The 26,944-nt window shown below is 37.5% G+C and overlaps 3 protein-coding genes across 6 annotated transcripts; 1 reads left to right on the top strand and 2 right to left on the bottom strand.

The window, feature by feature from the left end:
* Positions 1-1,396: 1,396 nt before the first annotated feature.
* Positions 1,397-3,894, bottom strand: LOC106141099 (C-signal). Of its 2 annotated transcripts, none has more exons than XM_013342753.2 (5): positions 3,760-3,894; positions 3,169-3,220; positions 2,881-3,071; positions 2,192-2,341; positions 1,397-1,714 (listed from the first exon to the last, which is right to left on the bottom strand). In XM_013342753.2, the coding sequence occupies exons 1-5, from the start codon at positions 3,874-3,876 to the stop codon at positions 1,490-1,492; spliced, it is 735 nt and encodes a 244-aa protein (XP_013198207.2). In that variant the 5' UTR covers positions 3,877-3,894; the 3' UTR covers positions 1,397-1,489. The 2 variants fall into 2 exon arrangements, with proteins under 2 accessions (XP_013198207.2, XP_013198206.2); XM_013342752.2 differs by having other exon boundaries at positions 2,881-3,080.
* On the top strand, positions 3,530-19,264 carry LOC106140517 (thioredoxin reductase 1, mitochondrial). 3 transcript variants are annotated; one of them, XM_060954794.1, is made up of 9 exons: positions 3,530-3,733; positions 4,459-4,521; positions 5,071-5,291; positions 10,035-10,395; positions 11,737-11,965; positions 12,307-12,394; positions 13,043-13,293; positions 15,861-16,052; positions 16,497-19,264. In XM_060954794.1, exons 1-9 carry the CDS (start codon positions 3,721-3,723, stop codon positions 16,624-16,626), a joined length of 1,548 nt encoding a protein of 515 aa, XP_060810777.1. In that variant the 5' UTR covers positions 3,530-3,720; the 3' UTR covers positions 16,627-19,264. The 3 variants fall into 3 exon arrangements, with proteins under 3 accessions (XP_060810777.1, XP_060810778.1, XP_060810776.1); XM_060954795.1 differs by lacking the exon at positions 4,459-4,521 and having other exon boundaries at positions 3,534-3,733; XM_060954793.1 differs by lacking the exons at positions 3,530-3,733; positions 4,459-4,521 and adding an exon at positions 3,960-4,094.
* Positions 17,525-26,551, bottom strand: LOC106140516 (matrix metalloproteinase-2-like). The gene is made up of 10 exons (XM_060954792.1): positions 26,350-26,551; positions 25,673-25,834; positions 25,231-25,337; positions 24,439-24,603; positions 23,872-24,152; positions 23,259-23,464; positions 22,669-22,813; positions 21,747-21,903; positions 20,815-20,918; positions 17,525-19,928 (listed from the first exon to the last, which is right to left on the bottom strand). The coding sequence occupies exons 1-10, from the start codon at positions 26,449-26,451 to the stop codon at positions 19,777-19,779; spliced, it is 1,581 nt and encodes a 526-aa protein (XP_060810775.1). The 5' UTR covers positions 26,452-26,551; the 3' UTR covers positions 17,525-19,776.
* Positions 26,552-26,944: the final 393 nt, after the last annotated feature.

Genomic DNA, 26,944 nt, shown 5'->3' on the forward strand with positions numbered 1-26,944 from the left:
AATTTAGCTATACAAAAATCAATGAATTGAGCGCGTATTTTGCAGTACCTACGCGCATTCCATATCTTGGCCATGGATTATTCCAATCTTTGCCTACACAAAGATCAATGTAACAAGTTCGGTAAATATAATAAAATTGCTTACTTAGGTTATAGGAAAATTCGTCAGGTTTTCAGCAAAACGTAGAAACTCTGGACTCTTTAGTATTATCATAGCATACGATTTTATGCCATACGGAATGTAGATAATATAGAAATGTCGAAAAGAGCCGCGCACCGGTAAATTCGCGAGAAACTGCAGTTATCTTCCACGTCTGGTAAAATATTTTATTCATATCTTCCATAGTCAGCTCACAAAAATTGGGATTTATATGCTAAAATTCTTGAGTACTTACTAGCCACGACTGCTCTTAAAGATCATGAAGAGAATACATATAAACACTTGGCGCAAATATAAATTTATGGACTCTACGGCCCATAACCCACAACAATGATGAGTCATCCGCCGCTGTCACCATAAAGTGAAACAGGCTAGCGAGTAGATAACTTATTTATTTAATACTTGAGGGTAGGCAACAAAGTAATGTAAAAGCTACCGTCTAACAGTAATATTAAATAGGTAGGTATACTACAAAAACAATGGCGCCCTGTGGCTTCCGGCACTTTAGAATAGAACCAATCCTCATCTTTCCCATGGATGGTCGTAACAGGAGGTTAAGAGAAAGGCTTATAAATTTGGAATTCTTCTTGTAGATGATAGGCTAGCAACCTGCCATTTGAATTTCAATTCCATCAAAAAGCAATACAGCTGAACGCGGCCTTTCAGACTTTCAGGACTGTTGGCTTTGTCTGCTACGCAAGGAATGTAGACGTGACTGTGTGTATGTATGGTGAGTCAACGGGGTCTACCAACTAAATTCACCTAGGTTAGGTAATTTAGCTGGTAGTAAAAATATTTTATTTTCAGGCAACGATCTCAATCGGTCTACTGTGGATAGTCAGGCAGTTTCAGGAGAAATGGGCAAGTACACACCACGAGAAGGTATGTATATGATCTAGATGATTACAGCATTTCAGCAATACCCCAGTTAGATTGACGAGAGAAGCAAGAATTCTAAATGAATAATATTGACCAAAATTAAACTATTACATGTTTCCAAAACTCTGTATTGGACCATCTAAACATGTTTTTCATAGAACAAAGTTTTATCATGACTAACGCAATCAATTAATCAAACTGCGAGTAACTTAATCGCTACTTACCACTTTAGCGCAAGGTTAAAACTTTGCTATTTGTACCTAAGTGTTGTGGCAAATAATGAGATAAGATTTTTTAATAATGAAGTGACTTTTTATTTATTAATAAAAAATCTTATCCCTTAAATGAGGACACAAGATTAAAAAAATGCTTTATTTCATTTAAAAAAAGTTAAAACTTAATAAATGCCATCGTTATTTCAATATGTGCCGTATAAATCTCAGTGTGACATTCACCAAGGCAACTCAGTGCCATCGTACTGCAAGAATTTTCCAGAATCTTCTTCGCCGAGTTTCTCAATGGTGGCGAATATCCCGGCGATACTCGTTTCGACGTCCAGGGGTGCGTTCTTGCCGCCCATGTCCGTCTTCACCCACCCTGGGTGCATGGAGGCCACCAAGATGTTGTCCTTCTTGAGGTCAATGCTCATTGATTTTGTTGCCGCGTTTAGGGCCGCCTATAAATTAAAATGAGGTAGATTTCAGTTGATAGTGCTAGGCTATGACTAGTGACCTGTACCGGCTCCACACAGGTAGCATTTATAGATATATCCTCAGAACACTATTTCAAACAAGAACATAGTCCGTTCACAACTTCCCGAGATGAGCGCATACATACAGACGTAGAAACTAGGGGGACTTTATAATATGTGGTTGATTAATGATAGGGCTTACAAGCTTTTTGCAGGTCCGTTAATGAGATATGGTACACATAAATTTAAGCGTAATTTTTTTTCGGAGTTCATCCCTTTGAAATCTACATCGCATGTACACCTACATACTTACAAACGGAATTTGTTGTCCGGTTTGGACTGAGTAGTTAGGTTTTGGAGTCCAGTTGGTACCTACTTTTATTGCGGACTCGCGGGCCTTTGCTTTCTCTCTACCACTAGATTCAGCAACAAACAATAGTTACACGTAAGTTGAGCTGTCACCTTAGAGCAGCGGTACGGGTAGAAGCCGCCCTGGTCGTTCTGGGCGATGGAGCCGAGTACGGAGCTCATGTTGACCACGAGCGCCCGCTGCGCACCCACCGGCTTGTCGCTGTTGCTCTCCGCCGCTTGTTTTAGCAGCGGCAACAAACTCTAAAAAATACTGGCAATTTAAAAGTTGAATATTATAGTACTTAGTGGGAATTAATGTATGTACCTATGTACCTACCTACAAAGGTACGCGCTAAAATACCAGAGTGAGTGACTTTTTATGTTAGAGTATACTCGTAGATCCTACTTAATTATTTAAGCCTTTTATACAATTGAAAATAAAAATGTTGTAACATGAGTTTTAATTATTTTTTTTTTAAAGAAAAAAAATATTTTTCCATCTTTTTCAGCAGATGCTCAGTTATGTTAGTTCGTGTTGAGAAATAGTACCTACTCATTTGTCTATAAATAAAACATAAAAGTAGATATCTTTATTTCTTTAACATATGTACCTACCTTACTTCGTTCCCGTTTATAAAGGATGCTGATTCCAATCCTTTCATTATGATGATTTCATAATAAAACTCATCTCTCTCATCATCTAGCGTACGTATTTTTAACCGACTTCAAATAAAGAGGAGGGACTTTTTTTATCTTATTCTTGGTGTTAACTTCGATCCTAGTTCGGACATATTTTCTACCTTGGTGAGCATGATGGGAGCGACAGTGTTGACGGTGAGGTTCTCCAGCAGTTGCTCAGCCTTCACCAAGGGTAATTTGGTGAACTTGGTGGTGACACCAGCGTTATTCATCAACAGGTTCAATCCATCAGACCCGACAACTTTGCCGATTTGGGATGAGACATCATTGAAACTCTCAAGATTTTTTACATCTGCAAAAACTTTTTTGGATTAGCCAGGCAATATAGTAGCCATCTATCCTAACGTCGTAAAGTGCAATACATTCGTAAAAAAGACTTAGTTACTTGCCTAATTGTAAGATGTGAAGATGTTTGTTCTGTTGGGCCAATTGATTTAGTTCCTGAAAAAATATCATAAAACCTTCAAACTCATTCACGGATGTTTATGGGTACAGTCAACTGCATAATCAAGTTGCTCAAATTCAACGCGATGTAGTCTTTGTTATTACGCCATTACACAGAGTTCCGTGCATAGGTACTTGACATACGGTTCACCGTACGTATTGCACAATATTTGCAATCTTTGTGAAGCCCAGAAAGTACATATCATGACACCACTTTTCTTAGGTTGGTTAAGAGGATGACGTCAGCTGTGTCGCCTGTCAAATCCAGCCGTCACGTCACGTCACTCGCTGCGTCAGCAGGGCAAGCAAAATATAGATACCCGTCTCGTTCACACTCCTACTAGATTCCAATACAAAAACGAGCTAGTTTTGTGTGAACGCCAGTAGTTGCTCACAACGCGAGTCTTTTGTACCGTTTCGTGTATAAATTTAAGTGTAATTTACTTATAAAAGTGTTGATTATTTCTCTGTGATAAATAACAAGTGATTACAGAAATATGGCACCAATAGGTAAGTAATAACTTGTGAATACGTACCTCTGACGGTTTCCGGCAGGTAGCGAAGATATTTTGTGCCTTGTTTTGTTTAATAAGATAATTTACCATCCCCAAGCCAAGGCCTCGGTTGGCACCGGTAATTAACACAGATTTCATTGTAAAACCACTGGAGCCCGTACTACTTGACGTTTGATAAAATTATCTACGTTGAACTAACCTTTTTATTACCTCCTCGATATTTTCGTGTCTGTCATTCGATTTCATTTACGTCAAGATGACAATACTGAGTAACATTACGAGGGTTCATAAATTAATAAATCCATTAAAAAGGACGGATAATCTTTTAGTGGTAATTAGAAGAACATTTGCAAGCAGTAAGTCGTGTTATAGTGATTGCGTTCTGGCCTTGGCATCGTAGATTGCATCTTAACCTCACTTCTTGAGCACTCAACCCATAAGATTTAATTCTCGACATAATTTGGTCATATTACAGGTTTCCTTGTGCAATTTTCTACTTAAACATTTTAGTTTTGATCTTTTAGATTTCTGTAACAGTTCTTGTATATGGTTGCCAGATAATGCAAAAGAAAACAAAATTATGTCACAAGTACACAACTACCTTATTTATAAAAAGAAAATGTTATACTTACAAAAATACCTCCACAGAAGTTTGCACAATGAGTTTGTATGTTCACTGATGTAAAATGTATGATTTTCATGATTGTGATGGTGAGGCAGGCGGTCTGATCTGTTGTAGCCGTAAGAGAAAGTCTGTGGCACCCATTGAGTGTATGGAAACAGGTAACAGACACATCCTACCTTGTTACTCACAGGCTATTGTGGTGGTCTTCACTTGTCTATATGGGTTGCATTGCTTTATTGCACAAGATATATGTATTTTGGTTCTTGTACAGAATTGAATACTATTTAAAATAGCTCTGGTCAATATTATTAAAATAAAAATATTTTGGATCAGTATGATTTCTCTTACACCTACAATCAAATATAAACAACACACAATACAAAATTTACACATTTCACTGCCATCATGAGAGCATTGTATGTGTTACTGTTTAAGTTAAATGAGAATTTGTGGAAATGAGTTTTGAAATCAGAAGAATGTATGAATGAATATTTCTCTCATTCACACACTCTCTATGGTTTAAGGTGTTAGTTATTTGTTTTCTTTCAAATGGGCTTGGGGACAGCACAGGTTTTACATACACATGGATGAAAGTGTTGTCTTTGGTCAATGTGGTTAGATGTGAAGGACAGAGCGCACTCATTTTAGATGACAACTGATTTTGTTCTTTATGTTTTTTTATATCTGGATTGGACCTAATCTTTTAGATGGATCATTCGATTATGACCTGGCTGTTATCGGAGGGGGCTCTGGAGGACTTGCATGTGCAAAAGAAGCTGTAAATCAGGGCGCTAAAGTAGCAGTATTAGATTATGTGACTCCCTCACCACAGGGCACAAAATGGGGTCTCGGAGGGACATGTGTGAATGTGGGCTGTATACCCAAGAAGTTAATGCACCAGGCGGCTATACTTGGTGAAAGTATTCATGTAAGTATTATCTTTGAATTTTATAATAAATCTCAAAGTTTTAAGTTATTTCAATTATACCAGCAATTTATATAAACCTGAAATTTATTTAATGAAAATGGTTCAATAATAATTATTACAAATTAAAATTGGTGACAAAGTCAATGTAAGGTCAATCTGTTAAGGTAGGATCTTTATGTAAATTCCAATTTTGTGAAATAACATGTAATGTAGGTAACTCGCTAACAATATAACAATTCTGATTCTATCATTTAGATAGAGTAAACATGAAATGAAAATATCCTTAAAAAGCCTTAGCTTCATACATTCTGAATGTGTTCCTTTTTTTTTATAGAAATCGGTAAGTGAATCCACTCAACCTCCAGAAACCTTATCCTTCCTATCAGCTCTGAAGCGCCCTGGATTATTCTTGGTCAAGTCTTTTTTTTTTTTGTTCATTTGATTATGTAGTGTGTAGTCGTAAAGCCATTATTACAATACTTTGTGTCAGTTCACATTGAGGCAAGAAGAAAATCAGTGGGAACTGCCCAATTAGACACTAGTGAATTGGATTTGCAAGATTTCAAATTAATTCACTATAAATTTGAAAGTAAAAGTAAGTAGGTATTACTGTCCTATAGAAGAATACAAATTTATTTTGAAGATATAGTAAGCTGTACTGACTAATTTAAGTTTGTTAGATTAATATCAAAGGTGAAGAATTTCCAGACATAGTAGTTAGTTGAGTAGTTATTTTATAAAAGTTAATACTACATTTCAATGTCAAGATTGTTGACTGTAAAATGTAGGCCAATATACTCAAGTAATTGTCGATCATGATTTAGCGGATTTAACGATGCCTACGTCAGCATTATTTATTTATTTAGTTATTATTTATTATAACTATCTGTATACCAAATTGTTCTCCCTTTCAGTAGTTTTAATTTTGACCTACAATATATAATTATAACACAGACATCTTATCCATTTATATGCCTAAATAAACAAAAATGAATCTTAAATTTTTTATACATTTATCTAAAATCGGTCTGTAATTTTGCAGCGTAATGTTGATAACATATTTTTTATATACCTATTACGAATATAAGGTTACGCAGTTACGCTAACAACTTTTTTGATAAGAAAGTACCTACATCTGGGATCTTCTATTACGGGTATTCTGAACCTGAACATTTTGTTTTTTTTTTTTATTAAAGTGGCTCATTACGGGTGTTGGTATAATTTTTATACTAGTAGTACTGACTTTGTATTTGAGCCTAAGTACTTACCTTCTCTTTTTCGGTGTACATCACATCATGATCAATCAAGGTACATATATAATTCAGATAAAGTATTTATCACGCGAAGCGTCACCCGTCTGTTCTCACTAACCTTGATAACAGAGGAACCTAACCCGACTTAGGTTTTGGCTATAGAATTCCGAATAATATAAGACACTGGTCATTGTGACGTCGCAACTTATGACCAGGTATTCTAACGATTACTATTATATTTTGAAAATAAATCTATTTCTACATATAATTTGTGGCACCATAACTTTTTCATGTTGTGATGATAACTGTCTGCAAATCAGGTCGACCACTGTAAACTGTTTCTGCTTCAAGTACAATATGACATTTCTATTGTTTTGCCTTATATTGTTCCTGTATCTGTGGTCATGGCCGGTGGTTGCATTAGGTAAATACGCGTGCTTATTCACTTCACTTTTAATAACATACATAGGAAATATATGAAGGGGTGCCAATCTAACAATGTGCTGGGAACGTCACGGGAAAAGTTGGTGTAAGCACATATTTTGTGCCGTGCAGTTTCCCGGCACTGTATAATAGCACTATTCCATCTCTATCCCATTTTTGTCGTTAAAGGCGACTATGGAAACTGGCTCATCCATCTTGTGCAACTTATACACAATCCATGATGTGTTAAGCTCCCCTGCAAAGGAGGTAAGACTCTGACTTACCCAATTATGTTAAGTATTATGGTCAAAATGCGCAACCCGAGCCAATCTCCATTTTAATTTAAATTAGTGTCGTCCGTCCGAACCGCAGACGTCTAGTGGCCTTCGGCTTCAGATGAGTCTGAGTAAAGGCAAACTGCCAAACGCAGTGAAACCCATTTCGCACGACATTAGCTAACGATCGGCTCAGAACGTCGAACAGCAAGCGTTAACGGAGCAGTTCTTATAAAATGCATGTAGTTTGTGAACAATTGTAAATAACGAGATGGTTATGGAACCAATCTGTTTATTATTTAAGCGTTAAGCCCGCCTTTGTGCTTGTTTCGTTTTTGTTTTTAGCGGTTTTGTTGGCTTCACCTTAACTCTCTCTGAGTTGGAGTGAACCTTATAAAAATTGTCAAGAAAAGTTAGAATAATAAATAATAATTAGGGAATATAGGAAAAAATATTATACACAGTTAATTGGTTAAGTATTTACAAGTTTTGAATCAATCAGGTTTGGTAGCTGTTTTCAAAGAATTTACAAATTCTGCAGCCGTTAGTTGTGTGTCCTGGTCGTCCCCACTGGGTACGAGTGGGAATAAAAAGTGGTGACAATTGGAACTACATATTTATTTGGCATTCGTTCCTTCTGCTATAGTAGAGTCGATTAAATTGAATCGCATGGTTCGTTGACATTAGTAGGTACCATGGAACAGTATAAAAACAGGCACAAATATAAAAGAGAATAGGATCACTTGCATCTCTTTCCCATAGATGTCGTAGAGACGACTATGAGATAGGCTTATAAACTCGGGATTCTTCATTCAGGCGATGGGCTAGCAACCTGTCACAATTTGAATCTCAATTATATCATTAAACCAAACAGCTGAACAAGGCATTTCAGTTTTTAAAGATTGTTATCTCTTTCTACCCCGCAAGGGATATACATGGGTTCTACCCCGCAAGGGATATACATAGGTGTGACTATATGTATGTATTGCTATATTGTATAATAGCTACTATCGAATATAGAGTGGGCAGTCTCAGATCGTATAAGGTTCATAGAACCGAAGTTCGAAAACAAGGAAAATTGATTTGTAGTATCATAGCATGGTATTTATGCCATTGATTGTCACGTCATGGTGACGTCATCGCGGTCGGCCTTCAAGTCACTATGATAAATGAGTAATAATATAACATGCATCGCAATGCCACCATTACTATATTTTATTAATTATTTAGAGGCCACGCTATCGCGATCATGCCATATTTTATTAATTAGAGGAGATAACTGTTGAGTTCAATTGTTTTTCTTTGTATGGTGAATGCGGCTGTTTGGCTTGGGAATTCTCAGCGGACTAACAAGTTCATGCCTTAAACCTTGGGGACCATCCGCCAGATGGTCCACCAGTCTAGGAAAGTGTCTGTTACACTTAACAAAAGGAAATCCTTTTGTAAAGTGTAACAGACACTTTCCTGAGAAAGAAACAAATTTAACCGACTTAAAAGGTGGACATCGATAGGAGGGGTTCTGTTTCTACAAAATATTCATGTAGTAGTAGATAATGTTACTTAAATTTGAGTCGCTCTACTGAAATGTGCGTTGCGTCTGGGTATGAACAGACCCTAAGTCGAGATGTTTATCTCGACTTAGGGTCTGTTCATACCCATTCGAGTTTTTCCGATATCCAAGGAAAAAGTGACAACGAAGCATTATCATCAAATTGGTGAGATATTTTTAAACACAACACACCTCTGTTGGTCTATGTTCAGGCGAAAAATTGACGAATATCATAAACCTACGCACGGCTAAGTTAATTATCATTAGTTACTCAACGGCACTGAACTATCGTGGTGAAGCTGGTACCGTAGGCGGACCTGCCATATATATACCTACATATATATACAATTATAGAGACTGTGTGTGTTCACACGATTAGCATTCATTGTCATGGCCGTGTCTTATGTAGAGCAAGTTACGTTTTTGTATGAGTCACGGTAACTTGCACGGTATTATGATAAAAAGTATAAGTTAAGAAAGTGATATGTAAATTTTGAGAAAAGAAATTAATAACCTATATGTAATGAGGGGTACTCTGAAAAGGGTAACATACATTCATCACAATCAAGTTTTTTTTTCCGGTGGGAAGAGACGTTATTCTTTCCTCTTGCCACGATCCCTGCATACTTGTTTTGTTTCATCCAAATTCATCAATATTTTCATGGCTTCTCTTGACCTAAATCACTTTTAGCAGAGCGTGATATGTGTCGTTCATCTTGGTATTTTTTGAGAATTAACGTTAAAAAATTGAGTATTTTCAAAAACACAGCCGCAACTAACAGAATCTAAATGTCATCGAGGATAATCCATTGAGCGACTCGTATGTGATAAATCATAATTAGCAAAATTTATAAATGTATGAGGCTACGGCATTTTTAACAACGCTGTTAAAGTATTTTATTACCGGTTTTCTCATATATGTTGACGTAAATAAAGGAATAATGCTAGGATTAAGGCGCTAAGCTTCGAATATTACGATTTAATTTAATGAATGATGAAATATTTTGGAATTTACTTATAACTCAATTTAACTCTTACTACATTAAGACTCAGGCTGACTGTTAATGAATGAATATCGTGAGGTTCTGTTCTATCAAAAAAATTAAGGTCAAATAAAGTTAACTAAGCCAATTGTTATTTAAAATTATAATTTGTTTTATTTATAAGCATGCCAAACATGTACCTTTAATTTTTTTAAGAATAAACATAACTACTACAATTTTCTAACCACCAAAATTTGCAGGAAGCAGTTGCATACGGTTGGCAAGTGCCGTCAGTGGAGTCGATCAAAATCGACTGGTCTGCGCTTACGCAGGCCGTGCAAAACCACATCAAATCCGTCAACTGGGTGACCAGAGTCGACTTGAGAGACAAGAAAATCGATTACATCAATGGACTGGGTGAATTCAAAGATCCCCACACGTTGATTGCTACTATGAAGAATGGATCTAAGAAGGAATTGACGGCTAGGAATGTGGTGATAGCGGTGGGGGGCAGGCCCCATTACCCGGATATCCCGGGCGCGTTGGAGTATTGTATCACTAGTGATGATATCTTCAGCTTGAGTCATCCGCCAGGGAAGACTCTTGTGGTAGGAGCTGGATGTATCCTTTTTGTATTTTTTTATTCCATTCAGGGTGGGTAACATATGTATAAATTGTCTGCCGCTTGTATAATTGTCTGCGTATTCAACATCAGGAATCACCGTCGCTTCCGTTGAAAACGCGGTGAAATAAAATTTGTTTCATAGTTTATTTGACTAATAATTCTGTCATAATTTTGGTTAGTTGACTAACCAGTCGAATCGGTATAGAAGTTCTAATCAGTCATTAGGACTTCTATCTAATCACTATCTAGTGATTAGGACTTGTCTTTTAGAATTAAGAAATATAAAGAATTTTTGATAAAATACAAATTTTGTATGGAGAATAATAAATACTTTTTGGTATAAAGTAAAATTGTTAAAAGAAAAATTATACTTCTTACAATAGGGTACCGGACAGTAATCGAAAAAAAATCTAAGGTGTGTTTTAAAATAAAGTTTGTTATACAAGAACATCACTTAATAAAGATTTTTAAGAAATAACAATGATTTATAATTTTAAATCAATAAATAAAGTTGCATAAATCCAATATTTTTTATCTGTGCAGCGTAAGAACCCAAACACCAATCACAGTGGGTGACGTCATACGTAATGAGTGATAAGTAAACAACACTGCTTTGTATGTTATTTCGAGTTATTCTACGATTTATTTGCATTTTTCTAAAAACATTTAATTGTAATTAGTTACGAATTGAAGGACTATAGTCATAACAGAAGTTGTCGCTAGTACTTGAAACCGCCTATCAAGCTTCTATCTTGGAACAAGGTTACAAGCCGACAATAGAAATCTCCCAAAAGTTGATATTTTCATGGTCGGCAGTTTCTTTGCCACTCATTCCGACTTTTGTTCTGCTGAATTTAGAAATGTGAAAACATTTGTGTAAGTATTTCAATCTCTTTTTGTTTATCTTAACAACAGAAATGATTGAAGAAATAACAAAAGAAAACATAACCTAAAACTAGTTTCATTGTTTACCAAGTTATTTTCACATATGTTTTTTCTATGATTTTCAAGGTTAGATATTTATGGGTTTTGCATGTTTCTAGATCTGCGAGAAAATACTTAAATTATCCAAGCACTGATCACTTGTAATAGGGCTTGTAGTTTGTTTTCCAAACATATGACGTCACGCGATCCGAATTGACGTAAAGTGCTGTTTTCGCGGCAAATTTAAATTAATTACGTTTTTGACGTTTTTAAATACTCCAAAAGATTTATTTAATTAAAATATTATTTTTTATGGATATATAAATAAATAAAAATTATTTTTAAACACAATCTGAAAAGTTGTCCGGTTCCCTATTATATTAATATTGATGACCTGAACAAGCGTCTACCAGATATCGGCTTGGAATGCGCCGGATTCCTCAACTCGCTAGGGTTTCCCGCTACGGTGCTGATCCGCTCTGTCCCGCTGCGGGGCTTCGACCAGCAGATGGCGCGCGTCGTCACCGCCGAGATGGAGGAGAAGGGAATAAAGCTGGAACACAAGTGCATACCACTTTCTGTGGAAAAGTTGGAGTCGGGGCAGCTTAAAGCGCGCTGGCTCAATACTGAGACCCAGGAGCAGTGAGTAGAGATTTTTTTATTACTTATATAATTTGTGTACATAATAGACATAAATATAGGACAGTAATAAAGATACATACGTAAAGCGTATATGACAAATCTCTCAACGAAGAAAAAAAATATTTTTTGGTTTGTATGTCTAAAAACATATGTACATATTGTTCTATGCAATAATGGAATTTTTATGGGTGACATCACACTATGCTTACTTTACTGTAGCATTTAAAAGGCACTTTGTAAAATAAAATGTCTTTAAGCATCCTCATGCTTAAAAGAATTTATACTCTGACATACATTTTCAATTGTCCAGTAAATGCATTGATGAATTCATTCCGTTTCAGACACGAAGACTTGTTCGACACGGTTCTAATCGCGACCGGTCGCTATGCGCTCACTAAACAGATCAATTTGCCGGCCGCTGGCGTCAATGTAAGTATTTAATTACCGTCGTAAGAAGTCGAAGGTTATTATTGTAGACTATGTCAACCTTAAGATACTTATGGTCCCTTTTTGCGAGTGATAAATTGATGTGGTAGATGATTATTGCCGTTTGCTTCCAGGAATTTTAGAATAGGTCAAAACCACTAACGTCACTTTCTCGTAGCTATTAAGGCAATATCTTTTCACAGTGCAGAACCATGGTCTAAGCTAGGTACCATTTGCTATATCATCTCTTGGTCTCGAGCTTTCTTGAGATAGGTATTGACTCAATTGGTGATATACATTTATATGTATATCACGTCTTAAAGGTCGTGAATAGTCTTCAAATTCAAAAGTTTTATTCATTATTATGGGATACTTCATATCACTTGATAATTGTCATCTCTTTCGATTTCACAACATTGGTTGACGTCAAATAGCCCATTGCTTAATGATGAACTCTAGATGTTACGTTTAATTAACAATTTTCAGTGCGTATCGCCCAACGCAACGCCAAGATAAAAAACAGTTTACTGCCGCTTCCAAAACGTCCGTGCAGAAGAAGCGGCAACAAACTGCACTGCAGCATTTTCCAATAACTAAAGCCCATTGCTTAATGATGAACTCTAGATGTTACCTCTAATTAACAATTTCCAGTGCGTATCGCCCAACGGCAAGATAATCGCCGACGCCGAGCAGACGAACGTGCCGCACATATACGCCGTGGGAGACGTGCTGGAGGGCCGGCCGGAGCTCACGCCGGTCGCGATCCACGCGGGCCGCCTGCTCGCGCGCAGGATGTTCTCGGGCGCCGCGCAGCAGATGGACTATGACAACGTCGCTACGACCATATTTACCCCGTTGGAGTATGGATGTGTGGGGGTTAGCGAGGAGACCGCTGTACAGAGGTGAGTTTTCACTGACGAATGACAAATGACGTGTGGTATCCGGTACTAATGCTGGAGGGCCGGCCGGAGCTCACGCCGGTCGCGATCCACGCGGGCCGCCTGCTCGCGCGCAGGATGTTCGCCGGCGCCGCGCAGCAGATGGACTATGACAACGTCGCCACGACCATCTTCACGCCGCTGGAGTATGGATGCGTGGGGGTTAGCGAGGAGACCGCTGTACAGAGGTGAGTTCTCGCTCTTTACATGTAGCAAATGACGTGTGGTTCCCGGTACTAATGCTGGAGGGCCGGCCGGAGCTCACGCCGGTCGCGATCCACGCGGGCCGCCTGCTCGCGCGCAGGATGTTCGCGGGCGCCGCGCAGCAGATGGACTATGACAACGTCGCCACGACCGTCTTCACGCCGCTGGAGTATGGATGTGTGGGACTACTACTCACTCGGACCTCGGGAATAACCTTAGTCATTGAATATTTCAAATATACTTATTGTATAAAACATGGCGACCGTCGATCAGCTGATCGTGGTGTCTGCCATAAATCAAAGAAGTATCATTCGCTAAAAACCCGTCTCAAAATTTGTCAGTGTCCGAACTCAAAAAAAGAAATCAGTTCTATTTTCTACCTGCGTTAACTTTTGTAAGTAGCAAACAACAAAAGTAACTTGTTTCGGAGAAAAGTTTCAAACACAGCCAAACGGAACCGGAACAACCTTCAGATGTTAAATTGCCTTTGCACTGTCGTGTTCTAGATTATTCGATATCAAATTTCGATAATAGACGTCTTGTTCAATCTATACTAATATTATAAAGCTGAAGACTTTGTTTGAACGCGCTAATCTCAGGAACTACTGATTCGAATTGAAAAATTAATTTCGTGTTGAATAGACCATTTATCGAGGAAGGCTTTAGGCTATATAACATCACGCTGCAACTTTTAGGAGCGAAGAAATAATGGAAAATGTGGAAAAAAAAGGGGAAAATTATTCATCCTTGAGAGCTTCAATGCCCAAAATAAGTGTTCCACGCGGACGAACTCGCGCGCACAGCTAGTCACAGATATATTCCATTGATATCTAAATCTTAAATCAATAGAAGTCACAAGTGTCACGTATGCGAATGGCACTCGATACTCGATACTCTATCTAAGAGTGTAGATAATCTTATCGCGGTAAGAATGTATGGTGAGATAGCACAATTAATTACCTATTCTGGCGTGCTATCGTGCATCCGTTTATGCCAGACTATTTTTGTTTTACAATGTTTGATAAAGGATATCGTTATCACTACATATTATAAAGTATGTACCAGTAAATAAGCATTGATCAAGGAAAGCGGTGGATTTTGTTCCTGTTTAAAATGTTAGATAGCTTTGTACAGGTGTAGAAGAAGCGGCGGAACGAACTACATTGCACCATTTTCACTGAACGTCATTTTACAAATATAAGTCTTAAATATAAAACGTGGATGAATGCACATTGGTTACATTTAAAAGAAAATGTTGTATAAGTAAAAAAATTATAAATTACTTTAGCATGAGTATAGGATAAGTTATTATTTTTATGTGCAATAAAGTCTATTCTTTCCTACTTCCTCAGTCGTTTATTAAAAATAAATAAATAAAATGAATATATACGGGACAGATTACACAGATTGAGTAAGCCACGAAGTGAGTTCGAGACTTGTGTTACGGAATACTAACCCAACAATACTATACTTAATGATAAATACTTATATAGATAGACATCCAAGACCCAGGCCAATCAGAGAAAGTTATTTTCTCATCATGCCCTGGCCGGGATTCGAACCCGGCACCTCCGGTGTCACAGACAAGCGTACTGCCGCTGCGCCACTAAAATACTAATTAATGGTGTTTGCAGGGTTCTCTATCTATTAGCATAAAATTTTGTGTCATAATTTTACATGGCATACCTTTGTTTAGCCTAACAATTGTTACGCATAATATTATTTGGCATAACTTTTTAGGCATATTTCTTTAAGCATACCTACTATTAGCATAACATAACCTAACCTAAGAAGTACTCGCCTTATAGCGCATTACACTACATCTGCTCCGCGCATAAAATAAATTAGTCTAAACTATATTTATGCCTATTGAAATAGTATGCCAAAACCAATTATGCCAAAAAACTATTATGACAAAAAATAGTATGCGGAATGTGGAGAGGATGAATGAAAGCAGGTTGACTAAGCAGATATACAAGGAGAGTGTGGAGGGAAAGGTCGGAGTGGGAAGACCTAGACGAACGTATCTTGATCAAATTAAGGACGTCCTGGTAAAGGGTCAGGTCAAAAGTACCCGAAACCGCCGAGCTTGTATGAAGAGAGTTATGAATGTGGACGAAGCGAAAGAAGTATGCAGAGATCGTGGCAAGTGGAAAGAGGTAGTCTCTGCCTACCCCTCCGGGAAAGAGGCGTGATTTTATGTATGTATGTATGTATGAAATAGTATGCCAAAACCAATTATGCCAAAAAACTATTATGACAAAAAATAGTATGCGGAACTCGTTATGCCAAACTAAAATAGGACAAAAAAAATTTGTTGTTTGCAGACACGGCGCGGATAACATTGAGGTGTACCACGCGTACTACAAACCGACAGAGTTCTTCATACCGCAGCGGAACATCCGCAACTGTTACCTGAAGGCCGTGGCGCTCCGTGAGGCCCCACAAAGGATCCTAGGGCTCCATTTCGTGGGCCCCGTCGCTGGTGAAGTCATACAGGGCTTCGCTGCTGCTATGAAGTGAGTGTTTTCTATGTTTAGAAGCGTCAGGCCAAAGGTCTCTTGTTGAGTTGTTACGGAAATAACATACATGTTGATTTTATATGAGATCTGTACATTCACTCCTTGCAAATGCAGTCTTTGGCGGACTTTGAGTTCTGTAATATGGTACAAATCCCAACTTTGTAACTTATTTATAAATGCAAAAGTAACTTTGTCTGCCTGTCTGTTACGTTTTCACGCCTAAATCACTGAATCGATTTTGATGAAATTGTAGTTATAGTTATTACCTATAGAGTTGACTCTGAGGAAGAACATAGGAACTACTTTGTATTGCAAAAAAAGGGGTTAAAAGAGGGGATGAAAGATTGTGAACTTTCACCGTGAACGAAGCCGCTTGCAACAGCTAGTAATAATAAATAAAGTCGTAAGCTAAAACTCAAAAATACTTATCACAATATCCAGATGCGGCATCACAATGGAACAGCTGATGAACACTGTGGGCATCCATCCCACGGTCGCGGAAGAGTTCACCCGCCTCAACATCACCAAGAGGTCCGGCAAGGACCCCAACCCGGCCTCGTGCTGCAGCTAGAGCGGTAAAAACCACACGGCGTTCCGTGCAAAGATGGCGAGCGAAGCCGGGGGAGGTTGTAGGTATAGGTCCGTAATTAAGCGTGGAATGAAAATGAGCAACAACATTGTATTTACTGAATATTTGTCTTTAGTTTCAGTTCTATTCTTATTTTTTTTTCTTGATGTACATACAAATATAAATAAATTAAAAAAAAACAATGGTAAAATCACTCACTTTCATGGAAATGTGGTTTACGAAAGAAATCTGAATATTAAATGACATTTGGAGGTTATTTCGCCATTCAAATTTTTCAGATAAATGGTTATAAAGTAGTGCAATTAAATTACTTATTTTATGTCACCCACTCGGTAAGAAAAAATCCTACGATTTTAGTATTGCCGAATTATCGATAATTTGAATATTGATAGTTTTAATCGAAAAAAGCCATAGTGATCTTACCCGTGATGACTATTAGCTTATCGATTGAATTGCTTAAATGTAACACGTACTATCGATAGTTTTGATTGTATCGATACTTCTTTCGAGACCTGTCAAAAGTTAGGCACACGCAAAAAAGCAAGCGAATGTTTATTTTTAAAATTATTTGAATCTACCCTCAAACCTGTTCTTAATTATTGCGGACCTTATAATGTGTAGGGGAGGGCTAACCATCTGACAGTGTTCGAGTAACTTCACGCTTATGTTTTTAATACCTCGTATGTATATATGTATGTTGCAACAATGTTGATTTCCAAATGTAATTGACCAGTTTTCAACGTCCAACTTTTTATTCTGAACACGTTCGCATAATAATAAGCAATATATGTATGATCGTGTTCAATGTAAACTTGCATTTTTAAAGCGTTAATGTTACTCAAGTGTGTCGTCGAAACTATTATATTATTGTTTTCTATTATTCTATTTATTGTCTGTTTGTGTTCGTTGCACGGGACGTGTACACCGTAGTATTTTGTCTAAACCAAAACCGGGAACAAATGCATGTCAAATGTCTTTTTATGAGAAAGGCTAATAAACTTCTAGATTCTTCTTGTAGGCGATCGGCTAGCAACCTTTCACTATTGTGTTGTATACAATCACGTCTAAATCTCATGCGGGGTAGACAGAGCTAACAGTCTTGAAAAGACTGAGAGGCCACGTTTAGCAGTTTGGCTTAATGATAGAATTCAATTTTAAATAGTAACAGGTTGCTAGCTCATCGCCTAAAAGAATAATCACAATTCAACCTGTCACTATTTGAATCTCAATTCCATATTAAGCTGAACAGCTGAATGTGGCCTATCAGTCCTTTCAAGACTTCTTACTGTCTATCCCGCAAGAGATATAAGACGTGATTATATGTATGTATGCATCTAATTACGTTGCACAACTTCAAAAGGACTATAACCAAATGTATTATTGTTGATATATGTTATTCGTGTTTAGGCGTAGATCACACTGTTAACATAAACCGCACTTTAATTTTTCCAAAAGTTAATGTCATATTGACATTTTGTAATGCCGTCCTTGTCTTGCCGATACGATGCATGAGGGACAGCAATATGAAGTGATCGTATGAAGTTTTTTTTATTTAACTTGTCTTTCACTTTGTAAATTCTTTACTTAAAGCGCAATTTCATTGAATAAGGGGCGTCAGCAAAATTAACTTTTTGTGATGAGTTTTTTTGAAATTTATTGTTAAATATTTTGTAACATGAATGTGATACGTGATTGGTCTGTGATTTCTAAATTAAGTTAATTTTGTTGGCGCTAAAAATATTACGTACTTCCAATATCGTCTATTCCTAATTGTAGAACGCATCTTGGTTGTAGAAACCGACTCACGGTTGTTGAGTACTCATATATTATGTTCACATGACAATGAGTACCAACAAGTTCTTTAATTTTAATATTATTTAGTGACGTTCGAAATGTCCCATAATAATGAATAAAAAAATAATTTGAATATAAAGAGAATCGCTACTTATTCAGTGAAATTGTAGTGAGTTAGCATTTACTTTCAGTGTTCCTTTTTTTCAGTTTGTTCTAAAAATCGAGGCTGTAGAAATATATAGAAACGTTAAATGATTTGGTGCTAGACAGTCCACATTTTGTTTTTAATTAAAGAACTATTCAAAAGAAATGTATTAAAATTGTTGTCTCAAAAATTATAAGCGATCAAATTGTATATGTTGTTGAATTCCTGAACGATATTAGGTAGATTACGTTATTTATTAGTAAACCAACTGCCACATCATAAACCTATATCTGTCTCTGTCATGTCCGTATATTGCCATCCTGCATATTTTATAATGTTGAACTTTAAGTATTTATTTGCAGTTAAGTTAAGGTTTTGCATCGAATCTAATCAACAAGTAATTATATTTTCTTTTTTATTTTATTTCATAAAAAATCCATAAAGAACAACGCACTTTTAGTTTATCTTTACAGTGGGCAACACTGATGTACGAGTCATAGATATAGATTTATGTTCGCGGTTTTTTTGGCCGTAGTATTATGATACCAGTGTTTTTATTTCTTTTAAAGGAAAGTTTAGGTTCGTAGGTGTACATTCCGAACGCACTGAACAAAAACAGTTTTTGGTCACCTTATTTTTATGTGATTTTCAACTTAATAAAGTGATATATTTTTAACGAAATCATCCTTTTATTTTCATAACTTTTAAGATCTTTTCTTAAACGCCTTACTTTTAGTGATCATATTTTCTCTACAACATAGACTTGCGATCCCGTTGTGTCTAAAACAAATCGTCCATCCGTTCGAAAACGAATCTTAATGGATTTGCAATAAAGCACACGATCCTTCAATATAAACTGCTCATTGTAAATGGTCATAATTATGGCAAAGTTTAGTATAAAATATAGTTTATTTTTATTTTGGTCTCTGTCAATTTAGTATAAAGTTGATCGAATTCTATAGCTACATGATATTATTTACAAGTTTGTGCAGAAAAAAATACATGGATTAAATGAACAGTTCTAAAAATTTTAAAGTCTATAAAATAAAGCTTGTTCTCTCTGACAGATGTCAAATGCATATATGGTCTTTCTCTCTCGCACCCACGTCATACTTATCGTTCCATCCTGCCGTCACAAAGATCGAACTATATTTATGGAATATGAAAAGTAGACTTTTTCATGGCTCTAGTGTCTATGGCTCCTCGTTTTCGATGTATCGGTCCATGTCTGGCGTGTGCTCGCACGGGAACCAAACCTGTGCAGTCGGCAGCGGGTAGTACTCGTGCGCAGCCACCAGCAAGTTGTCGAACCGCCAGAAACGAGGCCCGCGGAAGAAGTACGTGTCTGAAATTAACGGTTCCTAAGAGCTATGGTTTGACCCGCCTAAATTAAATGACATTGCAAAATTTTTTTTTTAATTATTACCGTGGGAATTCGGGCAATGCACATACAGGGTGACATTTAAAACAACTGCATCCTTTTAAACATAGACTATACCCATGCTTCTGAGCTGTTTGAGCCTATTTTTATTTAAATTAAACGTCATCATTTTCATTTAAAAAAACCCTTATAAACTACGTCACACGCTTTATTAAAGACCAATATACTACAAAAAGAAATTAAAATTAAACATGTAAATAAATGTCTGAAAAATAAATTATTTTTCTAGTATCAAGATCAAGTAAAGTACAGAGTTGTCGAGATCGCTCAGCTGAATGAATTGTGTCGTTGACCTCTGAATCTTACGCGTCGCTTTTCCGCCGGCCGGGGTGATATTACGTATTTAGGATCGTGGATTTTGATACTTTTATTTTTTTTCGTACTTTCTGAAATATGAACCGATATTTTTCTTTTAACGTTTTTAAATATCCTTTAGATGCACTTAACAGTTAAATTTATGCAGTTGAATTAAAAGTCACCCTGTATTTAAGTGCTGCGTGACTCCCCTACACACAGCAAGATGAATAATTTGTGGCATAGCATGGAAAGAGTTTTATATCACTACATAGTTTAAATTTTTAAAACAAAGTCGCTTCTTGCGTCTGTCTGTTATATCTTTAAAATTACTCGACGGATTTTGATGCCTTATTTTATTTTAAATAGAAGAGGAAGATTTATATGTATAAATGCCGCCCCCAGCCGGGTCGTTAGTAAACTATAACTAAGATAAAAGTCGTAACGAGCAAAGAAATACGTTTCTTTCTCCAGTTTCTCTTAAAGACCATCTCACCTCCCCTCCAGACCATGGCCGCGTCCACTGGGTACGGCAGCTGTCGCCACGCTGACATGTCTTTCGGGTATCCCTTGTCCATTTTACCGAGGTCTTCGTCATATCTGTTAAGACAGGCAGCAAGAAAAGAACTTTCTATTAACACATAAATATTACATATAATCAACCAATTTACCTAAGTTGAGCTAGTCTGGTCACCGATCATCATCTAAAAGACGAAAGTTCCCGGCACCAATACAAAAAAAGAATAGGACCACTCCATCTCTTTCCCATGGATGTCGTAAAAGGCGACTAAGGGATAGGCTAAGGAAACTTGGGAATCTTTTTCAGGCAATGGGTTAGCAACCTGTCACTATTTGAATCTCAATTCTATCATTAAGCCAAATAGCTGAACGTGGCCATTTAGACTTTTCAAGACTGTTGGCTCTGTCTACCCCGCAAGGGATATAGACGTGACCATATGTATGTATGTAAATAAAGTAAGACATTATATGGTGTACTACGTCATTATAATATCGGTGATCATATCAACCCAGGTGATCATATTGTGATTGTGGTGACCGTGTAGTGGAATAATTAGATTTTTGGCGGATCTTACAAGCCTATTTTCAATCATGGAAAAGGCATATATGTATTTAAAAATCTTTTAGGAAATCGGTTAACAACCTAAGTCACTATCTCTGAATTATTTTTGCATCCATTAAGTTGGTCAACCACTTCACTACATAGTATAAAACAAAGTCGCTATTTTAGTCTGTTTGTCTGTATGCTTAAATCTTTAAAATTACGCAACGGATTTTGATGCGGTTTTTTGTAACAGGTAGAGTGATTCAAGAGGAAGGTTTTTACATATAATAACATTTATAATTTTGCACCCGTGCGAAGCCGGGGCGGGTAGTAAGGCATAAAGACGTGACAATGTGAACACATACCGCCAGAACCTCTCGTACTGTATGAGATACGTCTTGTTGTTGTAATTAGACATGAACACGGTGCTCAGTTCGTGCACACGCGACGGCATCCCGTAGTCGGAGAGGCGGCCGCGTCTCACGAAACGAAATCTGTCATCGAACTCCCAGTAACGTCTTCCTGGAGAACATTAAAAAAATATATTTTTGTGACTCATCAACATTCTTGCGTTTTTCCCTGGGGTGCACCCTCAGAGGAGAGGAGGGGGTGGGGCCCAAAACACCCTGTATTGGGTCCGGTAATTGTTCATGGATCATCGACTCGCATGATTACTGCGCAAGGAAAATAGCATACATTTTCATGGAAAAAGGTTATGCCTAACGTTATTTACATAACTAAGCAGATATACAAGGAGAGTGTTGAGGGAAAGGTCGGAGTGGGAAGACCTAGACGAACGTATTTTGATCAAATTAAGGACGTCCTGGTAAAGGGTCAGGTCAAGAGTACCCGAAACCGCCGAGCTTGCATGAAAAGAGTTATGAATGTGGATGAAGCGAAGGAGGTATGCAGAGATTGTGGCAAGTGGAAAGAGGTAGTCTCTGCCTACCCCTCCGGGAAAGAGGCGTGATTTATGTATGTATGTATGTATATTTACATGTGCGATTAAACTTTATCGTACCCAAAATGAACTCCTGTGTATTTGAAAACTTGACATAGGTACCTATATTTGAAAAACTGGAACAGAGCGACTAAATTTACTAGCTCGTCTTGTGAATTTTTAAGAATAAAGGCGAGTATTATTCTACCTACAAAATTCTTAGAACAGTGCATCTAAAATTGTGTACCTGCTCAATTTTAGCCGAGGAATAATCGGTTTTAGGTACAGTTTTTCAATTAAACATTTTTTCTTTTCACACATATTTATTCAATGTGGTACCTACTTACCTGAGAAAATGGCGATATTTCCGTTCCGTTTCTCGTAGATCGTCCTGATGGAGTTGACATGCGCCGGCAGACCCCTGAATATCTCGTGGAACCTTTTAGGGTACCCGACCTCAATTTCTTTCCTGTCATGAAGCACCCACACCCACTGAAATTTTAATATAAGAAAATGTTATCATATCAATTGAATAAATGTAGTGTTGATTAAAAATTACAAAAATGTAAACCTCCCTAGTATGCAGAGATCGTGGCAAGTGGAAAGATGTAGTCTCTGCCTATTTCCGGGAAAGAGGCGTGATGTTATGTATGTATGTATGTAAACCTCCCTTTAATTACTTGTGTTACTAACCTATGCTCGATTCAATATAAGAAAAAAAGTATAAATATATTAGTTCTGTGCACAAATGTTCTGGGATTAATTAAAAATATATTTTTTTTTTTCGACTTTGATTGTCTAACACATCTATGAGAAGACTTATTAAGCTGGATAGCCTAATGGTAGAATTTGATAGATGTTACTAGCCCATGGCATTGAATAGGACTCCCAAGGAAAAGCATTATTGTCATTGGTAAGGGCAAATAAAATTCCTCACCTCTTCTTCAAACACCCAGATCTTCCCCTGTATGACCTGGATAGTCTGGTAGTTAGTGAAGCAGAGGTCTGGTATCTCGTTCTCACTCTCCTCTTCGTCCATAACGCTGTCTCTTTCTGCCTCTCGGTCTGCTAGCGTGAACTTAGGCGCAAATGGCGGGGCTGTGTGGGCTTCAATCACTTCAGGCATTGGCTCCACATCTTTCACTGAAATCAAAATAAATAAAATACCTAATAAATAAATATATACGGGACGTCCGTCATGCTTAGGGAGTATAAGTGAGACGCTCGTCCGCGCAATTGGTCTGATGCACAATAATTCTTTATATGTAAAAAATTACTTGCCGCGTGGTTATAGCTCGGCACCAATAAAAAAAATGGACCACTCCTTCTCTTTCCCACGGATTTCATAAAAGGCGATTAAGGGATAGGCTTATAAACTTGGGACTTTTAGACGATGTGCTAGCAACCTGTCACTATTTGAGTCTCAATTCTATCATCAAGACAAAAACTGAACGTGGCCTATCAGTCTTTTCAAGACTGTTGGCTCTGTCTACCCCGCAAGGGATATAGACGTGACTATATGTATGTATGCATGTAAAAAAATAACTTACTATACAGCTCGCGCATGCCCATAATATCGTCCCAATGCAATTTCTCCACTGGGGTCTTATAATACGGATACATTACAGACTCTTCAACGTCCGAGTGGCACATTCCCAACGCGTGGCCCACTTCGTGCACCGCCACGGCGAAGAAGTCGGTGATGTCGTTGTTGGCCAGCTCCTCCTTGTCGGGGTCGTCGCCCCAGAGCTCGTCATCGTCGAAGTGCAGGCTCCCGGAAGGTGGGGGGAACGCGTGGGCCACCACGTGACCTAGCCCGTCAAAAGGAAACCTACGTTAGAAAGAGATCACTGTAGTTTCGAGTTGGTAGGTCGAGTAATGGTCGAAGGTCTGAGTTTTGCCTTTAGGTAACTACCTATTCAAATTTGCAAAAAGATTTCGGTAATAATAAAAAAAACCATGCGTCATTTAAGTAGATGAAATAGCTCGCGTCCATTCACTTTCCACCCGGAACTTCAGCATAAAGAATATCCAGAATTTTTTGGATTACAAGCGTACTAAGTTATGAGAAAAAGCTGTTAAGGTACTTTTGTTAAGAATCAATAGAAGTTATTTACCCGTCTCCATGCTCCTCCCTGCCAAAAGAGACCTTGATGTCGGCCTGGCTGCTGCGGTCGACCCTGGTGAAGGAGAGACCCCCATGCGGCGCCCAGATGGCCAGGCTCGCTTCCATCTGCTTCTCCACCCGGGACTTGGGAAGGGTTGAGGCTCCGTTAATAACACTGGAATATTGTTGTAAGGTATAGTTTTGGTGAAAGAAAATGCCTAAGGGTTTTCTTGCCTTAAAAGAATACAGCAGGGAAAGAAAGCAAAAAAAAGGGGAAGTACTCTCTGACTACACCTTCAGCAAATAAGCGTAATTTATTTATGTTTGAAAGTCATAGGTATTTATTGCAGCTATAGTCTTATTTGTGGGGTATTAACACAGGTCTCAAAAAGAACTCATCACTTCATATCAACCTTGCAGGTTTAAGAACAATAAAAAGTTTCTAAACTTGACAAATGATGAGTTCTTTTAGTTTAGTGTTCTACATCTACACTATATAATAATATTATAAAGAGGAAAACTTTGTGTGTTTGGTTGTAATGAATAGGCTCAAAAACTTCTGGACCGATTTTAAAAATTCTTTCACCATCCGAAAGCTACATTATCCACGAGTAACATAGACTATATTTTATTTTGGAAAAAAATAGGGTTCCGTAATAATATATAAAAATAATTGGCAAAACAGCGTTTGCCGGGTCAGCTAGTCGTAGCATATAAACAAAATCTTATTGTTCCGCCACGTCCGCTTATCAGTCCCTCAGAAGAATGACACTAACAACTAAAAAAAATCAGGACATCTTACTTCCATGTGATGTTCCTCTTCGGCCATCCCTCGTAGATCACGTATCTCTTATTTCTGCTTGACTTATTATCAATGTCTTTAACTCCGCAACGCTTTCTCTTGAAAAGCTGTAGGTAACGTAATTATTGAGGTAAGTTTGGTATTATGACGCAACTGGTAGGTGTTAAACGATATTGGGAAGGTGATAAAAATCTAAACAAAGATGGCTAGCCTTTAGAAAAAATTCAATAGAGAAGAATCAGCCATGCATCAGTATAGTAAGTCTCCGACGACGCATCGCTATTTGTAAATTGTTTTTATGTTCAACAGATAGACACAATAAAGGGAAGCTTTGTCGAAGAAGAATCACTTTAACATCAAAAGGATTTAAGCCTAATAGCTTAAGTTTTGGTAACTTAAGCTATTAGGCTTAAATCCTTTTCCTGCTTGCAAAAATTATAACCTTCCTAGTTTGGGAATCCAAGGAGCCGGTCTGCGGCAGACCAGCGAAGGCCTGCATCTTCCGCAGAGCTTCCGAGATAGAGTCCGCTGTGTACGTGGCGTCTCCGGAGTAATCCACATCGAGCTGGTCATCCATGTACCCATATTTCTTTAGGAAGGCTATCTGAAAAGTCAGGGAGATGTTTGTGAGTATTATTAGGTACAGGCGTCGCCATCGCGTAGTGGAAATAATTGAGGAGGTAACTGACACGATCTACCTACCTTCCTATAATATAGCTGCTAGCGCTTCGTTCTAAGTTTTTTTTTTCCTATATATATATACGTTGAACATGTACGATGTCAGGTGAGTTCTATAGTCACATTTGTCGTCAAGGAATTTGAACAGCTCCTCGAGTGACTGCCTTACTGTGTAGAAACGGATCACCCTCGTTCTAAGTTTATACACTTTTTCTTTGATTGATGACCAATTAAAGCAAAGTTCCGAAAAAAAATTGGTTCTATAAACTGTCCACAAGTCGCTTAAAAGTTTGAAGTACCATTGCATCTTTCATGAATTTTGAAATTTTTGGATGTACTTAAATCTTTAAAGGATATTTTTCTTTTAACCTTATATTTCCCCACTATAAATGCTCCACATTACTTATAATAGGAAAAAATCGGACATGACGACTTACTGACCTCTTCTCGCGTTGGCGAATCATGCTCCAAATAAATAGTCCTGCACTTCACATAACTTACGGCCAGAAACACCAGGCACCACAAATATTTACCACAGCACATGGCACCGGACGAACAAACAAAGAAATGAATACGAGAACTAAAGATATCAGCGTCTGTATATGAGTACACATATGACCTTTGGCTTTTGATAAGAAGTGTAGTGCGCTTTTTGTAGTAGGTACATGTGTTGATGCCCTTTTATGCAAATCTGAGTCATTGAATTCCCGGTAGAAGCTGTAGTTAACCCTCTTCTTAAAAATGAGTGGTACGTAGTAAGAGCATAAATTAACCATTTAAATATCTGTTGCTGAGATGGTTCTTACATTTCTCAGCAGTTTTCTGGGCTGAGACATATTTTTATGATACTCACGTTATTTATAAGTAGTCAGGCGGAGAACGGGAAGAGTTGTCGGTGTACCGCGTAGGTGTAGGTACCTTATGTATCTTATTAAAAACTAAGGTAAACCTCTTATGAAGTAGGTATATACTTTTTTGTTTTCAACTTCAAAAAGACATCGATTGTCGAAATTATTACAATCACTTTCTTTTTACA

Source organism: Amyelois transitella, chromosome 5, assembly GCF_032362555.1.
Source record: "Amyelois transitella isolate CPQ chromosome 5, ilAmyTran1.1, whole genome shotgun sequence".
In the NCBI taxonomy this organism is placed as follows: domain Eukaryota; kingdom Metazoa; phylum Arthropoda; class Insecta; order Lepidoptera; family Pyralidae; genus Amyelois; species Amyelois transitella.